We start from the raw sequence: 17,596 nt of genomic DNA on the forward strand, positions 1-17,596 counted from the left end.
GGAGAAGCAGAAAGAGCCATCTTACAGGGATATTTGTCTCGTTTCCAAGAGATTCTGCCAGCAGCCTGGTTCTTAGAAATCATTGAGGCTTATGGCTGAATGTGCTATGTGCTACTTCAATAATCTTGTGGGCTTTCATTTGGTTTCTGCAGAAAAATAAAGCAATTTTGACATTGGTTGCTTGTCCTTCCTCACTCCAACTTAAAAGCTGTTTGAGTTGAGGCACTCTTTCATCAGTTTGCAGAGCTCTGCTGTCCCCAAGGATGTTCACCTTCACAAAGCAGTGTGTTTACAAGGAATGGGGTGAGCTGAGATGGGTTTGGTTAGAGGGACTGCTCTTCTGGGCTTGTGCCCACCACTGCTCACTTTCCAAGGGACTCTTTGGCTAAAAATCATGGCTGTGTGTTTCAAAGTGGATGTTTTGCTTTTCCTGGAAGAAATTATTCTTCAAAGCATCTAAAGAAAAGAAAGCTAAAGTTTAATTTGCTTTTTCTTGAATTGTACAGTTCTTAAAGCTCTGTTAGTTGCAGGCTCTGACAGGGCTGCACTGCTTGTTGCCAGCAGTGACTGGTGCTGTAGATTCTGCAGAATTGATGTGGCACAGATTTACCCCCATCAGGTCACTTGTTAAAATATCAGATGAAAGCTACTGAGATGAAGAGCTGAAATTTGAAGCTCTGAAGCATCTCTCTTGCAAGGACTTTGAGCAGGGCTCCCACTGTGAGCCAGGTCAGTGTGTGGAGCCAGGTCCATGGTCAGTCCTCATGAAGTGCAAGTGTCTTCCAGGTCACAGCCTCAAATCCCTTCTGGAGCAGAAGGGATCAGAGCAGGACATGGTCAGGTTGCCATTCAGTGCCCCTGTAGTGCCATAGTACCCATAAAGCAGAGCTAAGGAGGGAGAGGTATCATAAAAGAATATTACAGCAATCACCCATTTTTATGTGATGCCTCTCTGACACCAATTGTATTGGATTTTTTTTTCTGTTTGATGTGAATTTCAGGGGAGAGTTTTATGACTTTTGCCAGTTTGCAAAGTGTTGGTTTGTGGTGATCCTCCCTTGGCTGATCATCATGTCAGCCTGTTTGTGCTGACAAGCCCTGTGTGAGATACCCAGAAGGGCAGGAAACTGCCAGAAGGTTTTAGTCTCTGACCCAAATTTCTGAGGTTTGTCCTTGAGATTTTTGCCCATTCTCAAAGAACCGATTCCTCTGACTAAAATGCCATTTCACTCCTCCTCCTCCTCCTGCCCAGCCTTTAAGTGCTCTGTAAGTCAAGGGAGCTGTTAACTCACTGGAATTGAAAAATCCACCTACACTGCTGTTGTTTGTGCCCCACAGTGTTTGTCTCCAGCCTGAATCCTTTATGAGTGTTCCAAAGGCAGTGTTGGGAGCAGTCTGCTTCTCACATTAATCACCAGCTGTGTAATGAGGCTTCATGTGTGCTCTGCTAATAACCAAATCACTGCCCTTATTTGAGACTCTGCTGCTGGAGTTGGTTGCTCCTGTGTTGTCCTGCCTCGCTGTGCTGTTTGGGAATAGACCTCCCTGAATTATCTGCCTCTAACTCCACTCCTGGTTCCTGGAGCATGACAGTGTCTAGTCCTTGTTGTCTTGCAGTGCCTGTGAATTCAACTAATTAATTGAAAGCTGCATTAGGAGCAGCTGAATTTCTATTTTTAGCTGTACATTTCACATGTTGTTAGTGACCTCACCCCAAAAATACTGAACTGTTGCTGCTGGGAGCTGCTTTTTGCTGCTGGTTTTGACAGCACTGTTTTCTTTTGGCTTTGCTAGAAACTTTCCTGTAGTCCCTGTCAGAGCTTTGCCAGCTCTGATTGTCTGGCATGGGAGGGCCCAGAGAGCTCATTCAGTGGCCTGTACCAGCCCCAGAGTGGTACAAATAGCAGTGTAGATGATGTTCTCAAGCTTTCTCGTGTGGTGACCCAACTTTCTGCTGGCACAGTTGCTTCTCTTATTTTCTAGAGGAGCTGGAGCCAGCTGGTGTCCCCACTGTAACAACCTTTTGTTCCCCTGTAGTTCATTTCTGGACAGAGTTTGTAGCTCTTGTCCTCTGGGCCTTTTCTCATACACATACCCTGTTCCTCAGCATGTGCTGTGGGAGCAAGAGTGTTTCTTCAGCTTTTTTAATTGTGTTTTTCTGCTGTCTTCAGCAATCTGCAGAGCGCTGTGTGAGCACACTGCTGGACCTCATCCAGACCAAGGTGAACTACGTGGTGCAGGAGGCCATCGTGGTCATCAGGGACATCTTCCGCAAGTACCCCAACAAGTAGGTGGAAGTAGCCTTAAGTTTTTTGGGAAGCACTTGACTGCCATCATCAGAATAGAGCAGACCTCAGCTCAGCAGGGCTCTGAAGCAAAGGTGGAAGCGGTGATCCCACTCCTAGTTGGTAGGATTCAGGTTTTGGCTCTAAATGAGGTGTCAGCTTGTGTTGTTGTTAGTTTGAATTGAAAGGTTTTCCTTCCCCACCACTCTATACTGAAGCCTGGATCAAAAGCCAGTAAAGTTCTGGCAGAGGATGCCAGAAGGAAAATGTGGCCAGATTTACAGCATCAGGCTATTCTGGTTTTAATCCCCTCTAGAAATCCATGAAGTGTACAAGTCTCCTCATACAGGGCTGTGAAAGTTCATGGCTCCCATGGTCTGAGATCCAGTCAGGTTGTGCTGAACTAATCAGTGCTGGCTTTTCCCACCAAGTGTTCCCTCTGGCTTGGGCAGAACTCAGCTTGTCTTGGTTCTGCAGTAAGGTTTTGTCTCCTCAGCCACAGAACTGCAACAGTGTTTTTCAGCAGTGACTTCATGATCACCTAAAAAAATAATATAGGACATCTGCATGCTTCCCTGGCAATTTCTGCTGTCAGTCTCTGCTTGTGGGGCTACCCTCACATGGGAATAGGGGAAGCTAAATTAGTGTGGGATATGGTGTGGTTTACAATAAAGCCTTGGGGGGAATGGAGTACCCAGTTTAGAGTTACCAGGCTGGAGCCTCCAGCAAGGCTGCAGGATCTGATTCAGACTCGTGGTTTGAACTGTTGGATCAAATATTCCCATTAGCAGACAGAGCAGAACAGGCAGCTTTATCTTGAACTCCACATCTGGGTGGTCTTGCTGATGGATTAAACTGCAGTGACCCTGTGAGATCTCAGTGCTCAGCTTTGGGAGGAAAAAAAAGTTGAATGAAATGCTGCTTGTTGTGTGGAAACACAAGACATTACTTCAAAGCAGAATTCTCTGCAGAATGATGTGGGCAGAAATGGAGTGAAACAAGTCCAGTTCACCCCAGTGATCCACCTGTACTCTGACAAACCAGGTATGAGAGCATCATTGCTACTCTGTGTGAGAACCTGGATTCCCTGGATGAGCCAGATGCCAGAGCTGCCATGATCTGGATAGTGGGTGAATATGCTGAAAGAATTGACAATGCAGATGAGCTGCTGGAGAGTTTCCTGGAGGGTTTCCATGATGAAAGCACTCAGGTAAAAGTTGCAATGTGCATTTTATCTGTAGTGTTTCGTGCAGTGTGTTTATGGGATGGACAGTAAATGTTATTGCAGTAGTCAGACAATACTTGTGAATAAAAGCTGCAATTTTGGGCTAAAATCAAACTCTTGGGAATATGCAGTTTTGCTTTGTTGTCTGTATCTCCAGAAATTCCCATCTTGGAAGGACAAGAGGGGGTTCCAGAGGTTGCATATGTCTTGGGGGAATGGCTGTCCTGGGGACCAGAACTTAGACAGTGATGGGGTATGACACAAACCTCAGCCTGCTGCTCAGGGACTTCTCTGTGAAAGTGTTTTGCAACGGACAAGAGTCAGTCTCATTCTGCTGGGTTTCACTGGCAAAGAGCAGTGTCATGCTGTGAGGAAACCGAAGAAGCCATGTTTAATATCAGTAAAGGAATTTCTAATCTCTCCTGTGCCACTCTCTCTTAGGTGCAGCTCACCCTCCTGACTGCAATAGTGAAGCTGTTCTTGAAAAAGCCTTCTGAGACACAGGAGCTGGTGCAGCAGGTCCTCAGCCTGGCCACACAGGTGAGCCAAGGTATCCAGTGACCCAGAGCCCTGCAGACACTCTGCTGGCCTGCTGTGTGGTGTCTCCCAGCTGCCAGGCCAGGCAGCTTTGCAGCAGATCAGATTCAAGGGTGTTCCTTCTCTCCCAAAGAGACTCTATTTAAAAACTGCTCTGTGCCTGTTACCATCTGGAATCTGCTTTCTTCTTCTTAGCTCTTGCTTTATCTTTATTTTATTCCTTCCCCATTCACTCACTGAATGGCAAGTTAGGGACAGTGTAGAATTATGAAGAAACCAAAATTCCTTCTCCTTGAAGGTGGCTTCCAGTTAAACATCTGGAGCTATAACAGAGGCGAAGAGCCTGGCAGAGACTTTGTTCTGTGAACAGCAAACTTTAAGCAGTGCTATGAAAAAGAAAGAACTGAGGTTTGGGTTTTTGCCTTTGTACTTGGATGCTGTCAGCCAATGTGGCAGCTTTGCTGGAGGCTGTAGCAGTGGGTTAAGATCATGGATTCATTATGCATGAGATGCTGAGTTATGAGCTCAGATCACTGCAGGCAAGGCTGGGCTCGAGCTGGCAGACACAGCTGCTGTAGTTCTAGAGGACAGAGGTGATGTCCTGGTGGCAGGGCTGGGTAAGAGCTCAGCTGATCTTCCTACGCTCCTGGGCTGCAGTGACTGGGGTAAAGTGCCCAAAAAAGCCAGCTCCTCTCCAGACCTGCTGTGTCAAGTGATAAAAATAGTCTGCCAGCTGAATGGGCTGTGATTGTTTCTGAGCAGAAAACCTGGAGTCAATCATCAGCTGGCCTTTTTGATCCTCTGCTGCAAGAAATCATGGCTGTGGATTTACTGCACTTAAAATTTTTATTCATTCGTTTGTGGAGTTGCATTGGTCAGCAGCAACAAACCCATGACCTGCTTTTTTTGTTCAAAACCTGCTATTAGGCAGGATCTGAGCTGCTTTTCAGGGAGGAGTGGGCCAAGGGCATGCTGTATCATTTGCCTGAGCCAACAGAAGAAAGGTACTAAGTGCTAAAACCCACTGTGCTGACTCACAAAACATTTAATGGCAACCTCAGAATATAACAGGCGTCTGGGTTTGTTTCTCTGTTTGTCACAAATGTTGATTCAGTCTGGCTTTTTGTATTTTATATGAATAATAAGTCAGTGTAGGATAACTGGCTGTAAAACATTGAAAAACCTTGTGCTTCAAGGTCTGATTTCTAGGTAGAGATGGTGTTTTTCACTTGAGTGGGAGAGTAATTACACGTGTGTTTCTTTCCCCAGCTTAGGTATTGTGGCACTTTGAGTGTCTCGGGGCTTGTCTGCACAGCAGACTGCAGGTGGGATTGTAGCAGGAGCCAGCTTCATCCAGCCAGCTCTGGTAAAAATAGCAGTGGAGCAGCTGGGGCTGGCAGAAACACAGGAATTGAGGTCTCAGACCTCTGCATCCCTATTGCTGATGCTTGTGTGGGGAGCTGGGCTAGCCAGGGTTCATTGTGTTGCTCCACAGGTGTGCATGCAGACCCTGGAGAGGAGAGAAATTGAGAGAGATTTGAGCCTCTTTTTTCAGTAGGTTTACGAGTTTCCAGTGTGTTTTTTTGGCTGTGAGAAGAAACAGTCAGCCTTGAACCTGTAGGTGCCTGCAAGTAGGAGAGTGTAGCCTTTCATGTGTACCCTTGCAGAAGCCCTGCCTGATCCTGAGTGCAGAGTCTGGGAGGGATTGTTAAAGTGTAAAGAGTCCACAATTCTACCACCAAACCAAACCAGCTCTGCAGAGATAATGTGTGAGACAACAGAGAGATTAATTTAGGTCCTTACGAGCAAAATGAGCTGAGCTCAGTCTCATTCCAAGACGAGGTTTGAGAATGTCTTGAGGCAGATGGCAGATGCAGATTCTAACAGGGCAGCAGTGAGAGCACAGAAGAGAAAAGGAAATGCCAAGAGAAAGGCTAGTGAGGTGTACAATATTTTGCTGGAATTTTATCAGTGGGAAAAAAACCTCTAACATTTCTCCTGCTGTTCTGCTGATATGAAGATTAAAAATCTGAGCTCTTGTTTCCATGAACAATTCACTACAACATAAAACCACAGCACCTCCCTCTCCCTAGAACATTATCAGCAAACCATCCCCAGTCACTTTGCTGCTCTGGGCAGAGCTGCTCAAAGACGAGAGAAATAATTAGCACTTCATGCAGAGGCAAAAGTATCTGCAATAAAACAAGGGTATTATTGACAGCTGGAGAACTGATGAAGTACCCTAAGTGTGTATCATTAGCATCTCTCCATACTTCATTAGATAACTAAAAGGCAGGATAAATTAAGATCTCTTTTGCTATAAAGAATATGGCTTATTAAGATGTGGCTCTGCAGCATCTTTTTTGTCCAGCAGTGCCTTGGGTAAGTCATATTTCCAGGAATCTTGGATCATTATGCAGTTTTGTGTGTCTGCTCTTAGTGTGCACCAGTCATTGCCAGTCATGCTCTTTTCTCTGGATTTCTCCTAACACTTAGTGGCAGTAAAGTTTGGAAGGAGTTGCCAGCTCTGTGGTTTGGGCCAATTGTGGGGTGTAAATCCTGGGATTTCTCGTCCCTGGCCAGCTGAGCAGGAAGCCAGGCATTAATACTTTAGTTCTCATTTTTAATTTTAAGATGTTCATCTCAACAAGCAGTTTGTAACATCATTTTGAAATTGGTAGCTGTGACTGCTGGCTGGTTGGGGATTTTTAATCCAGAAGAATAAAGTGATTACAGATTTAGTTGCCTTGAGACCTGTGAGTGATGCATTGCTTTGTCTCAGGATTCTGACAACCCAGACCTGCGGGATCGTGGCTACATCTACTGGCGCCTTCTTTCCACGGATCCAGTGACTGCCAAGGAAGTGGTGCTCTCAGAAAAGCCACTGATTTCTGAGGAGACTGATCTGATTGAGCCAACTCTGCTGGATGAGCTGATCTGCCACATTGGGTCTCTGGCTTCTGTGTACCACAAACCACCCAACGCTTTCGTGGAGGGCAGCCACGGCATCCACCGCAAGCACCTGCCAATCCACCCTGGGAGGTGAGCTCAGGCAGCCCTGGGGATCATGGGCAGGGCTGGTTGTTTCTTTCTACCAAACAGTCCAAAAGATGCCAAGATCTTCTTCTAAAAGATCCTAGAGGAGTTTTGTTGATAGTTTGCATAGGGGCTGTTTCATTGAAGAATGTAATCCTGGCTATGGAGTGTCCAAGTTCCTGGGTCAGAAGACACAGGAAGTATCAAAGTTCCTGGGTGAGGAGCAGCTGGGATGTTTATTGAGAAGACATGTGGTCTTGACATGAATTTGAGTGCAAAAGCAGAAGCTTTGGATGACTGGTGCAAGGAGGACTAGAGTGAGAGCAGGCATCTTTCAGAAGAAGATTTTGTAGGAGCTTTGCTTCAGCAGCAGCTCAGCTGTATGAGCCTGTCTCCTGGAATGCAGCATCACTTTCCTGGAACAGAAATTACAGGGCTCCTTCACTGCTGCAACATGCAATGGAGAAGGATTGGTAAAACTCCCTTTCCCACTTGGTGCCTGTAAAGCAAAGGAAGTGCAAAAACCATCTAAGCCCCATCACTGTTAGGGCTCAAAAAAGATGGGTAGACTGACATGGTCTGTCTGACCTTTGTGAGGTGGGGGAAATGCTTTGGCTCATTGCCTGGTGCTTCAGTGTCTCTCTGGGATCACAGTTCTGGCAGCAGGTCAGCTCTGCAAGAGCAGGCAGTGCCTCAGTCCCAGCTGGGCTGTGGTGCTGTTGGGCCTGTTCCCATGGTCCTTCATTCAGGTGAACAGTTTGCTATTTGCACTAATGGTATTAATTACAAAAATGAGTGTATTTTCCAGCAAGAGGCAGAGTAGCCTGGCTTACCTCTTAATAATATTCCCAAAGTGACATTTGGAGTGCTATTTTTTGCTGTTGCACTGATAAATCAGTGCGATGCTGCTTCTTTTCTATTTTCTGACACCACTTCTCTGCTATTCTTAGCAACTAAAGCTATTTCTGTGGTGGCTGGCTTTGGGAAGCTGAGTTGTTTTCTCCCTGCCTGAAATCAAGTCTGGCTGCACTGACCTAGAATCAGCAAGTACAAATGTACCAGTTGGGCAGGAAAAGCAGTGGCCACTTTCCTACCTTTCCTAATCAAAGATTTATCTCAAAAATCAGCTGGTTTTTGGTGTTACCAGCCTTCCTGTACACTGTTGTTCCAGGTCACTATAGAAAATAGCATTTTAGGGGATTTAGCTCAGAGAATTCAGCTTTTTGAAGGAGCAGTTTATTATCTTCTTGCGTGTAGTGTCTCTGTGCTGGACTCTCGTGGCTCATGCTCAGTCTGCTGACCTTAAGTATTTTCTGACTTTGGCAGAACCATTGCTTCCAAAAACCTCAGAAAACAAACCTCCAGGCCTCAGGCAGCAGTGCAAGCTGGGGGAAGGTCTGAGGGATGCTCAGCAGAGCGTGCTGCACACTGATCATACTGATGCAGTGATAAATTTAAAAATGAGTGGGGTTAGTTAATGGCACACCAGGCTTCTCTGGTGGGAGCTCACCTCAAGAGGCCCCAATATTGAGGTTTTCTGCATCAGTTTAAAGCAAGTTAAGGGTGCCCAGTGAAAGATAATTACAAACAGTGAAATGATTTTCTGTACAACTCCTGCACTCCAGTGACCCTTCTGGTGGCTGATCCTTGTGGTAGAGACTGATGGGAATGGGGAGATGTCCACAATGAATGTGGTTTAAGAGGGTCAAGACAGCACTGCCTTGAGTGGTGCTTCCCTGGGTATAAACCCAGCAGGAGTTCTGGTTGGCAGAATACACTACATGGCATTTTCATTGATTCATTTTCCATTCAGAGCACTGTAGGGCAGGTTTCTTGCAGCTCTCAGCTGATGGGAAGACCCATTGAACAGCTCCCAGATGGTGAAATGTTCCTGCCTCTCCAGCGAGCCCAAGTGTCACAGAGCTGCAGATGTATCCTGAGGGTGGGGAGAAATCTGATGGCTTGGCAGTGTTTCCTCCTGTGGTGGCTCCCACCACCCCTGCTCAGCCATAATTCAGCTGGAAATTTGGGGAGATGTTAACAGGGCTCCTGGAAGAAGCAATTCTGATTAGACTTGGGCAGGAGTCACTATTTCCCTGTTTCACAGGTGGCTGCAGAAAATTTTTGATTCTGGTTCAGGCTGTGCATCCCTTGTGACTCCAACAGCTGGGAACTGCTGGAAGCTGAACTCACGGGGCCAAATCTCCAATTCCCATGGCCAAACCCAAGACTGTAAGGGGGAAAGCTTATATCAAGTCTTTTTGCCCTTTTTAACCCACATATTTATTAATTTATTTTCTTTCAAAGACAATCCAGAGTTGTTTATAGGAATCTCCTTAAAGAGATTCTTTACAAATGGAAGTCTGGGGTTTTGCTTTTTTCAAACAAACCAACTGAGCTTTGTCCTTTCCTAATTTCTTGTTGGGCTTTGGGGCAGCAGCAGTTACACAAGACATGGAGGGACTTCTGTGTCTCCATCAGGAGAAGGATGAGTAAGTGTTGAAGGGGTGGAGTGTTGGAGGGATTATATCCTGGGAAGGAGCTGAGTGGTTTGTGATGTGCCTCTCTGAGAGAGACTGTTCCTGTTCCAGCCTGGGGGTGGGAGTGGATCACAGCCACCACCTCTCCTCAGGAATGCTTCATGAGCACTTCAGCACACTCAGCACTCTCCCTGCTGAAGGCAGCAGCAGAAAGGACAGCTAATATTGGTGCTACTGGGGCTCTGAAGCTTTTAATGCAAAGAAGCTTTCAAGCCTTCCTGCTGCTGCCTGGTAACTAATTCACTCTGCACTCCTTATGCTCCATCTTTTCCTCCTGGCACTGGCATTGGGAGCAGCTTATACTCTGTCACTGAATCTTTCCCCTCAATAGCTGAATGAGGATAAGAGAATTTTGGCTACTCGGAATCAGAAGCTGCAGTGCTTGCAGAACAGCCCCAGTGTTAAACACCTTGTCAGGACACTAATTCCCTCAGCAATTGGGGGCACTTACCTGCTGGCTGCAGTAACAGCTGTGAGCTAGAAATCATTTTCTCAGTTACTGCTGGAAACAGGGTATAAAATAGATTTTAATTATCTAAAATATGAGCATCTCTGGAGTTAAAGAATAAATACATTGTAGTGAGTTCTCCAGGAGCTACAGTTATTTTTTACCCTCTCCTTGTTATCAAATTCAGTGACAAATGGATATAGAAGATATAAAAGGTAGCCAGACTGCATATGATGATAAATTTTGGAAGCTGTATAATGAGTGTTTCTAGACTAGTAATTAGCATGCCTGCTAACTCAGAGGAAAGGAAATTATTGATAGAAGGGAGGAATCAATTTTGGATTGAGTTTTTCAATTAGGAAAGACTCATGGACCTTGCTGCTGGTCAGGAGAAGGTGATTAATCTAGATCTGAGGGAAGTGGTGGACTTTGCACTGGTTAGAGTAAGGGCTCAAGGGTTTTATCAGTGTTAGATCTCTGAGAAAATCTGGATTATTTATTTTTCCCTGTGTTTTCATGTCATTCTCATTCCCAGTGGGCTGGAAATAATCTCTTTAGGTTTATTCTGAGGTAGGAAATGCTTCTTTTCAGTTCTGTAGCCCATGTGGTACCCATGGCTCTGTTTTGGAGGGGGTCTCTGATTCTCAGGTGGGTAGTATTCACCCCTTGCAAGATTCCATTTGCTGGGCTGAAAACCACATCCAATGCAGGGAAAACCTTTGTGCTCAAAGTGCTGAAGAGCCACGTGCCATAGCCCTGCCTGGTGCAGGACAGTGGCCACAGCAGCTGCTGGCATCACCTTCTGCTGCTGAGCCACCTCTTGCTGTGTTTCCCCGTGCTGGGAGCCTGGAGATGGAGACCAGAGGTGACTGATATTTGTCTTTTCTGCTTCTTCTTCTCCCCCCCACAGCAGCGATGCTGGTGACAGCCCCGTGGGCGCCACGGCCGCCACAAACCTGGAGCAGACACAGGTCATCCCATTCCAGGGTGATCTCCTGGGTGACCTCCTCAACCTGGACCTGGGGCCCCCTGTCAATGTGCCCCAAGTGACCACCATACAGATGGGTGCTGTGGACCTCCTGGGAGGAGGGCTGGACAGCTTGGTAAGCAACACATCCTCTCTAGCTGATGGGAGATAATTGGAGCTGTGCTTATCTCTGCAAAGCCTTGATCATTTGTGCTTTTAATGCTCAGGGAGCTGAGCTCCCAGTGCTGAGTCCTGAAACTCCAGGAGGATTTAACCAGAGTTATTGTACCAACTTGCAGCAGGCTTTTCCTGCTCTACAATGAATGTTGCTGCATGCTGTAGGATCCCCATGGTCAGTGGATATATTTGTTTTGTGCTTTTTCTCTCTGTAGAAGAAAACCACAAAGTTGCTTTAAGGATGTAAAAGTGTTTTGCTGCTTTCTATTTGAATCAGGCTCCCTTTCAAGAAGACATTTATTCCACCCAATTTCCAGCCCTCCTGAATTTCAGTGCTAAAGCTCTCAGGCTGTAACCCTGTGTCTTCCCATTTATGTATTCTCCAGAGCATGCCATGGTTTAATATCAGTGACATTTTAATTGCAGTGAGGTCAAGAGGGAGCTCTCTGTGCACTCCTCCCTGTGCCAGAGCTGCTCACCAGGCACCTGCCCTGGCACTAACAGGGTCATGCTCCAGTGGGAGCAATCCCACCTCCCCTCTGCTCTGGGGAGGGAGCTGAGCATGAGCTGCAGTGAGAAATCACTTAGCAGGGAGCAGGAGCAGGGCAGTGCTGTGGTTTGAGGCAGTGAGGAGTGCTGACTGCAAGGGTCAGCCTGGGAGCACAGCACACACATGCCCAGCTCCCTGCTGGCTTCCCCACAGGGGGAAGCTTCCCTGGGTGTATTTGCACCATGTAAATCAAGAAAGACTGCTCCAGGGGACATAGTTGGGTGTTTTTCAGACTTAGAGTGGGTTTGTGTTGCTTGAGGTTTGGTTTGTGGTGGTTTGGGCTGGGTTATCTCTGCCTGGTTCAGGTGCACTTTTCAGTTCTGAGTCAAGCTCTGAATCACAGAGGTATGAGGCAGCTGGATGAACCAATCCTCCAATTCAACAAATCCTTATTAGTCAAATACGTAATTTTTTAAACCACCATAAGCTTACTAAAGCAAATGTTAAACATTTCCAGCTCCAGTGCTTCAAGGCATAATGAGCTGGAAACAATTTAACCCTTAATGGCACTGGCCCTCACAAAGGGCAGAGGTGCTGTGGGCTCTGCACTCTCTAACCACAGGTGTTTGGCTAGCAGGGACACTGCTCTTACTGGGAATTAGCAAAATGGTCAGGCTGGACTTGCTGGGAAAGCAGGCAGTGAGAGCAGAGCAGTGAGCTCTGCAGCCTTTCCCTGCACTGCAAGCTGTGCCTCTAAAAGCCTGGCACTGGGAGTTAAGGAATGAAGGCATTGCAGAAGGTGGTGCTGCCTGTGGTACCACAGCATGGTTTGCACATAAATTCCTCTCTGCTGCCTTCCAGGCCTCTCACTGTAACCCTTTGTTCCTCATTAGTGTCACACAAATAAATGGACACAGTAGAAGTAAAACTCGGTTTTGGGAGAAGAGCTGTCTCACAGCTGGCATTAATGGGCTTAATTTAGTGACCTGCTCTGACAGTGGAGCTGTTAGTTGAAATGGTAGCAGGCTTTTACTTAATATTTTTCTCAAGCCTTAAGCTCATCCATGGTGTTATGGAGTGTGATCTGACAAAATGATCCTGTCTGGATGGGGAGTAGCTGTGCCTGGGACTGCATGGCCAGTGTCCTTTCAGCTGAGTAGATGGGGAAGCACTAAAAAAAAATCTGAATCCTGGGGTGGTTTTTGAAGGTGGATGCTTTCTGTTGGAGGGCTGTTGCATCAATGCTCCAGCTTTTCCTTCCTTTGGTCAGTCTCTTTTCTCAGATAACAAGTGACAGGATAAGAGGGAATGGCCTCTACTTGTGCCAAGGGAAGTTTAAATTGAATATTGGGAAATTTGTCTTCACCAAAAGGGTTTTCAAGCACTGGAATGGGCACTAGGGCAGTGCTGGGGTCACTTCAAAATCGTGTAGATGTGGTACTTGGGGACATGGTTTAGTGGTGGCCTTGGCAGTGCTGGTGGAATGCTGTGGAGGTCTTTTGCAACCTAAATGAGCCTAGGATAATAAGCTTAATTAGTGAGTGAATGTGATCTGTGCGTGTGTTTGTTGCTGTGGGCATGTGTTTAACACGTCCCAAGCTGGGTTAACCCTAACCTGGTATTACCCAAATTGCTGGGAAGTGCCCTGGGCTGCAGGGCTTGCCAAGAGGATTGGCATTTGGATCTCAGGCTAATATTAAACCACATTTGTGCCATGCCAAAACCACTCTCAAACTGCAGATCCCACAGGCCTGATTTCTGTGTGTGGGAAGGAGGTGAGACACATCCCAGTGTGCCCCTTAAAGAAGGGCTGAGATCTTCACCCTTGACCAGGGATCAAAAACACCTGGGGGCCAGCAAGGCCTGAATTGTTCTGCTTTGAAATTTCCCTTTTTGTTACTCCTTAAAGTTTTTTGGTTTTTTTAATGCATTTCTTCCCCTGCTTTGTTGGGCAGACTGACACACACTGTGATGGGGACATTGCCTCAGTCCTGTGAGTGCCTCAAAGGCAGCTGGAGGTCTGCAAGAGGCCAGTTTGTCACACCCACTCAGTGTCATCTGCTGATCCCCTCTTCTGCCCCCTTGTCTTTGGAGGGGCTGTCTCATCAGAGGGATGTTCTTGCAGTGAAAGTCCCAATGGGACTGACCCAGAAAGACCAACAGTCTTAACTTCCATGGAAAGTGCCATTCTACTTCCATTCCTTAAACTGTGCTTTTATTTTTCTTCCTAGCATTTAAATAGAGATTGAATGGTGTAAAACTGCACAAACACCAAATTAATATTGTTCATTTGAATTGTCCTCAGCACTGCCAGATATTTATGTCCATGACTAGTGAGACTCCAGCTGCTTGCTAGGTTAATTTCTTTAGTGAGTAAATCTTATTTTATCTCCATAGTGAGTTCTGTAATTGGCATTAAATGTAACATGCATGCACAGATGCTGAGCATGTGTTAACAATTAAAAAGAAGAGAAAAAAGACCTTTGGTACAAGAGCATTGCTTGTAAGCAGAGCAGACTTGCTGTAGGACTTCTGGAGAGCTTTTTTCTAGGGAACAGGTTGGGCCCTTGTTTGCCACCATGGGCAGATCTTGTTCTTCTCTGCTCAATTTCCTTTTTCTATAAAATGGTGACTAAGCCCACTTTACAAAACAACCTGGGATCTCCAGCTCCACAAGGGAGAAATAAAACATGTGGGAGAGCAGATTGCTAGGTGCAGAGCTGTTCATCCCAAGAACTGGAGTTTGATGCTTTTTTCCCTCAAGTGGCTGAATTTAATGCAGGTTACAGTCACTCTCCCAACTCCTGTGCAATGGTGCAGTGCTTTGCAGGGTGCCTATCGGTGCTGACATGACATTTCTGCCTTTAAACCTTTTTTGTGTTGTTCAATTGTTCTGCAAATCCACAGAGCCCAAGAGCCCTGTGTGCACACTGTGCTTCCTGGGAGCCCCTGCACTGTCTGGGAGCAGGGCACTGTGGCCAGGAGCCAGGAAGGCTGGCTTGAAACCCGGGGGCAGAGCAGTAAATCTGCAGCAATGGACAGCCTTGGATTGTCTGTTATGTAAGGATTTTATTTAATGCTCCAGCCACTCATCTACAAGAATATTATTGATTCGAGACTGGCAGCTGGTCAGGTTGATTTATGTCCTAAACTGAAAAGCTGTTTGATAAACACTGAATATTCACAGTTTTCTGTAATGCCTGCACTGGTTTGGGCTGTCACAGGTGGGGCTGTGCCCCTCTGTGCGATCTGGCTGGAATTAGGGGGGTCTGACCCCAAAATCCCAAGGGTCTGTTCCACACCATTCAGGGCTGTGTCCCATCACTGCAGTGGGATGGAGGGTGGGAGCTGAGCACCAGCTCACCCTGAGCTCTGGGCACCACAGGCTCAGCAGTCTGGGGGGAAATCCCTATTCCAGCAGTCTGAAGTGCCTGCCTCATCCACAAGGCTGTGAGCAGGGGCTGCTGGTGTCCCTTCCTCCCTGACTGACTGCTTTCAAGTGGAGAATTCAAGGTCTGGCCTCAAGGGACAACACCCTGGAGTGTTGGGGTTGATTAGGGACTCACCAACGTTTTATAAAAAAGCCCCAAAGTGACCTTCAGTCTGCCCTGGGGTGCCACATTCCTCTCCTGGCTCTGCAAGTGATTTGCTGTGTATAATCTTAGGAAAGTTACTTCATTTACCTTTTCCTGGCACTACAGTGTGAGAGTGGCTGTGCCAGGTCAGCCCCAACATCCATTTATGCAGTGGGTGTGATGTTCCTTTCCCAGAGTGCTCCTCCAGCCTTTGACAAGAAGCTGAGTGACTCCTTTCATCTGGGCTGTGGAGGTTTGATGAGCTATAAAGGAATCTGTTAAGATTTCTGACAAGGGACACAAATCCATTGCTGGGGCAGGGCTGGTGTGGCAAAGGAGCTATTTTGGTGGATCACTCATTCATATCTGATTCAAAGCTGTTGTAGCAGTCATAGGACTGCTAGAGCTTCGTGAGCAGCTTGTTTTTTACACTTTGGAGAATGAAAATGGTTAGGACGCAGTTTTGGTTGCTGGTGGAAATCTCTCAGCAGGACAAAGCATTAGCAGCAAGTGCATGAAACTGGTGACTGTGGTATTGGCAGGGTGACCTGTCCTCTAGCAGCTTTGACACAGCTATCTCTGGTTTGGAGAGCAGCCCTTGTGCTCTGCCACCCTGGCTTGGTGTGCAAACAGACACAAAACAGGCAGCAAACAAGGCACGGAGCTGCCTCTGTGTGAGCCACAGCGGTGTCTGCAGTGAGATCCCTGCAGCCCAGGCACGGTCTGGCTGCAGCTCAGGGCTCTCACAGGGTTAGCCTGCACCAAGGGGGCTGCCAGCAGCTCTGCTCTCAGCATCTCACCCCATTCCTCTTGGGGAGATGCCTTGTGTTCCTTGCTGCTGTCTTACTGAGTGCAGGCAGCACCTTGAGCTGGTGCTTGACTCCTGCTTTGTGGTGTGAGGCAGTGAGAAGGCAATTGTCCCCTGTTAAGCCATGAACTGTGGTCCAGGAAATGCACAGCTGCACTGGAAGCCCTGATTATGCTGTGGGCACAAGGCAAGGCAGTTGCTGAGCAGTAATTGTTGATGCTTCTGTCCCTGGCTCCACCCTCCCTGTTATTTTTTGGTGCTCCAAAAGCCTCACGTCATTTTGCAGAAGTGATTGTAGCCCCTCAGGATCACATGAACACTTCAGCAGAGTCACTTCATTACAAGCTGCTCTTAAGATGCAAATAAACCCTCCTAATGCAGTAACTCCAGCACTGCTACACTTCATAAGTCAGCATAACTGCTTCCACAGGGCTGGAATTGCAGGGCAGAGGCTCTCCAACTGCAGAGCAGCTGCGGCACCGTCCAAGCCAACTTGGGCAAAGTAAAGGTGCTGATACAGTTTGGGAAAAGGTGCTGGCACTGCTTTTATTGATGCAGCCTCTTCTTTAGACCCATGTGGCTGCTTGGGTGCTGTTATGGCAGGATAGGTCTGGAGGGAATAAAGGGAATTCCTCTTTGAAGAACTTTTATGTCTCTGGGGGCTGAGACTCCCTGTCCATCCTCTGCTCATCTGCTGAAGCTGGCAGCTCTTCATCCTGAAGCAGAGGCTTTGTGTTCTTCATCAGGAGGAAAAGCTGCCAACTTTAGGATCAGGATCAGGGGTTTGCAGTGCCATGAACTCCCTTGGACCATCAAGAGCCAGCCCTTGTCCACCACACCTTCACAGTGAGTGGGGCTGGCAGCTGTAACATGGTCCTCTCCTCTGGGGGGCTGTTCCTGACTCTCCTGTAAGGCAGATCCAGGTTGGCCTCCTGGCAGAAGTGTCTGTCTGCCCATGAGACAAATGGAAATGGTTAACCAGAGCTGCCAGTCCTGGGGAATTGCTTCAGCAGCACTTCATGCCTGACTAATATCTGTTTCTTTCCTTCTGCACTCTGCCTGTCACTCCAGATGGGAGAGGACACTCTGTGGGTAATTGGTTCCTGTTCCCTCTCTCTTCCTCCTTCCCTCTTACTCACACACATCACTGTTACAGTCTCTTCCATCACTGAGTTTGGAATAAAGTTATGATTTGGGCATCCCACAGGAGGAAAACCAGACCTGAAGTTCCTGAACGGGGAAAGCATCAGTGCCATGGGAGGGTGACAGGCAAGAAAAACAGAAAAAGAGACTTTATGCTGCTGCAATGGGAAGTGCAGCCCAAATCTGATGTGGAATTGATCAGTTCTTTATTAACTTCCCCCCTGTAACTTCTGGTGCAGTAGAAATGCTGCTTCTCTCTTCAGTCAGGGCAGAGCCAGCTCTGCCTGTAGGGACCTGGAGGAGCTGCAGCTCCTTGGCACTGGCTCTGCAGCTCTGGAGCATGTCTGCAGTGCTTGGGCCCAAGC

General features: G+C 47.2%; 1 protein-coding gene across 5 annotated transcripts in view; it reads left to right on the forward strand.

The window, feature by feature from the left end:
* The window catches only part of AP2B1 (adaptor related protein complex 2 subunit beta 1), a 77,032-nt gene that overhangs the window by 30,179 nt on the left and 29,257 nt on the right, over nucleotides 1–17,596 (forward strand). For 4 of the 5 annotated variants that reach the window (XM_041422944.1, XM_041422948.1, XM_041422946.1 and 1 more), the window contains exons 10-14: nucleotides 2,172–2,287; nucleotides 3,330–3,495; nucleotides 3,952–4,050; nucleotides 6,830–7,089; nucleotides 10,982–11,174. In XM_041422944.1, the coding sequence (XP_041278878.1) occupies nucleotides 2,172–2,287; nucleotides 3,330–3,495; nucleotides 3,952–4,050; nucleotides 6,830–7,089; nucleotides 10,982–11,174 (834 nt within the window). The remainder of the gene's footprint in view (nucleotides 1–2,171; nucleotides 2,288–3,329; nucleotides 3,496–3,951; nucleotides 4,051–6,829; nucleotides 7,090–10,981; nucleotides 11,175–17,596) is intronic. The other variant, XM_041422947.1, reaches the window with a different exon arrangement.

This window comes from Onychostruthus taczanowskii, unplaced genomic scaffold, assembly GCF_017590055.1.
Source record: "Onychostruthus taczanowskii isolate IOZ18803 unplaced genomic scaffold, ASM1759005v1 scaffold75, whole genome shotgun sequence".
NCBI lineage: Eukaryota > Metazoa > Chordata > Aves > Passeriformes > Passeridae > Onychostruthus > Onychostruthus taczanowskii.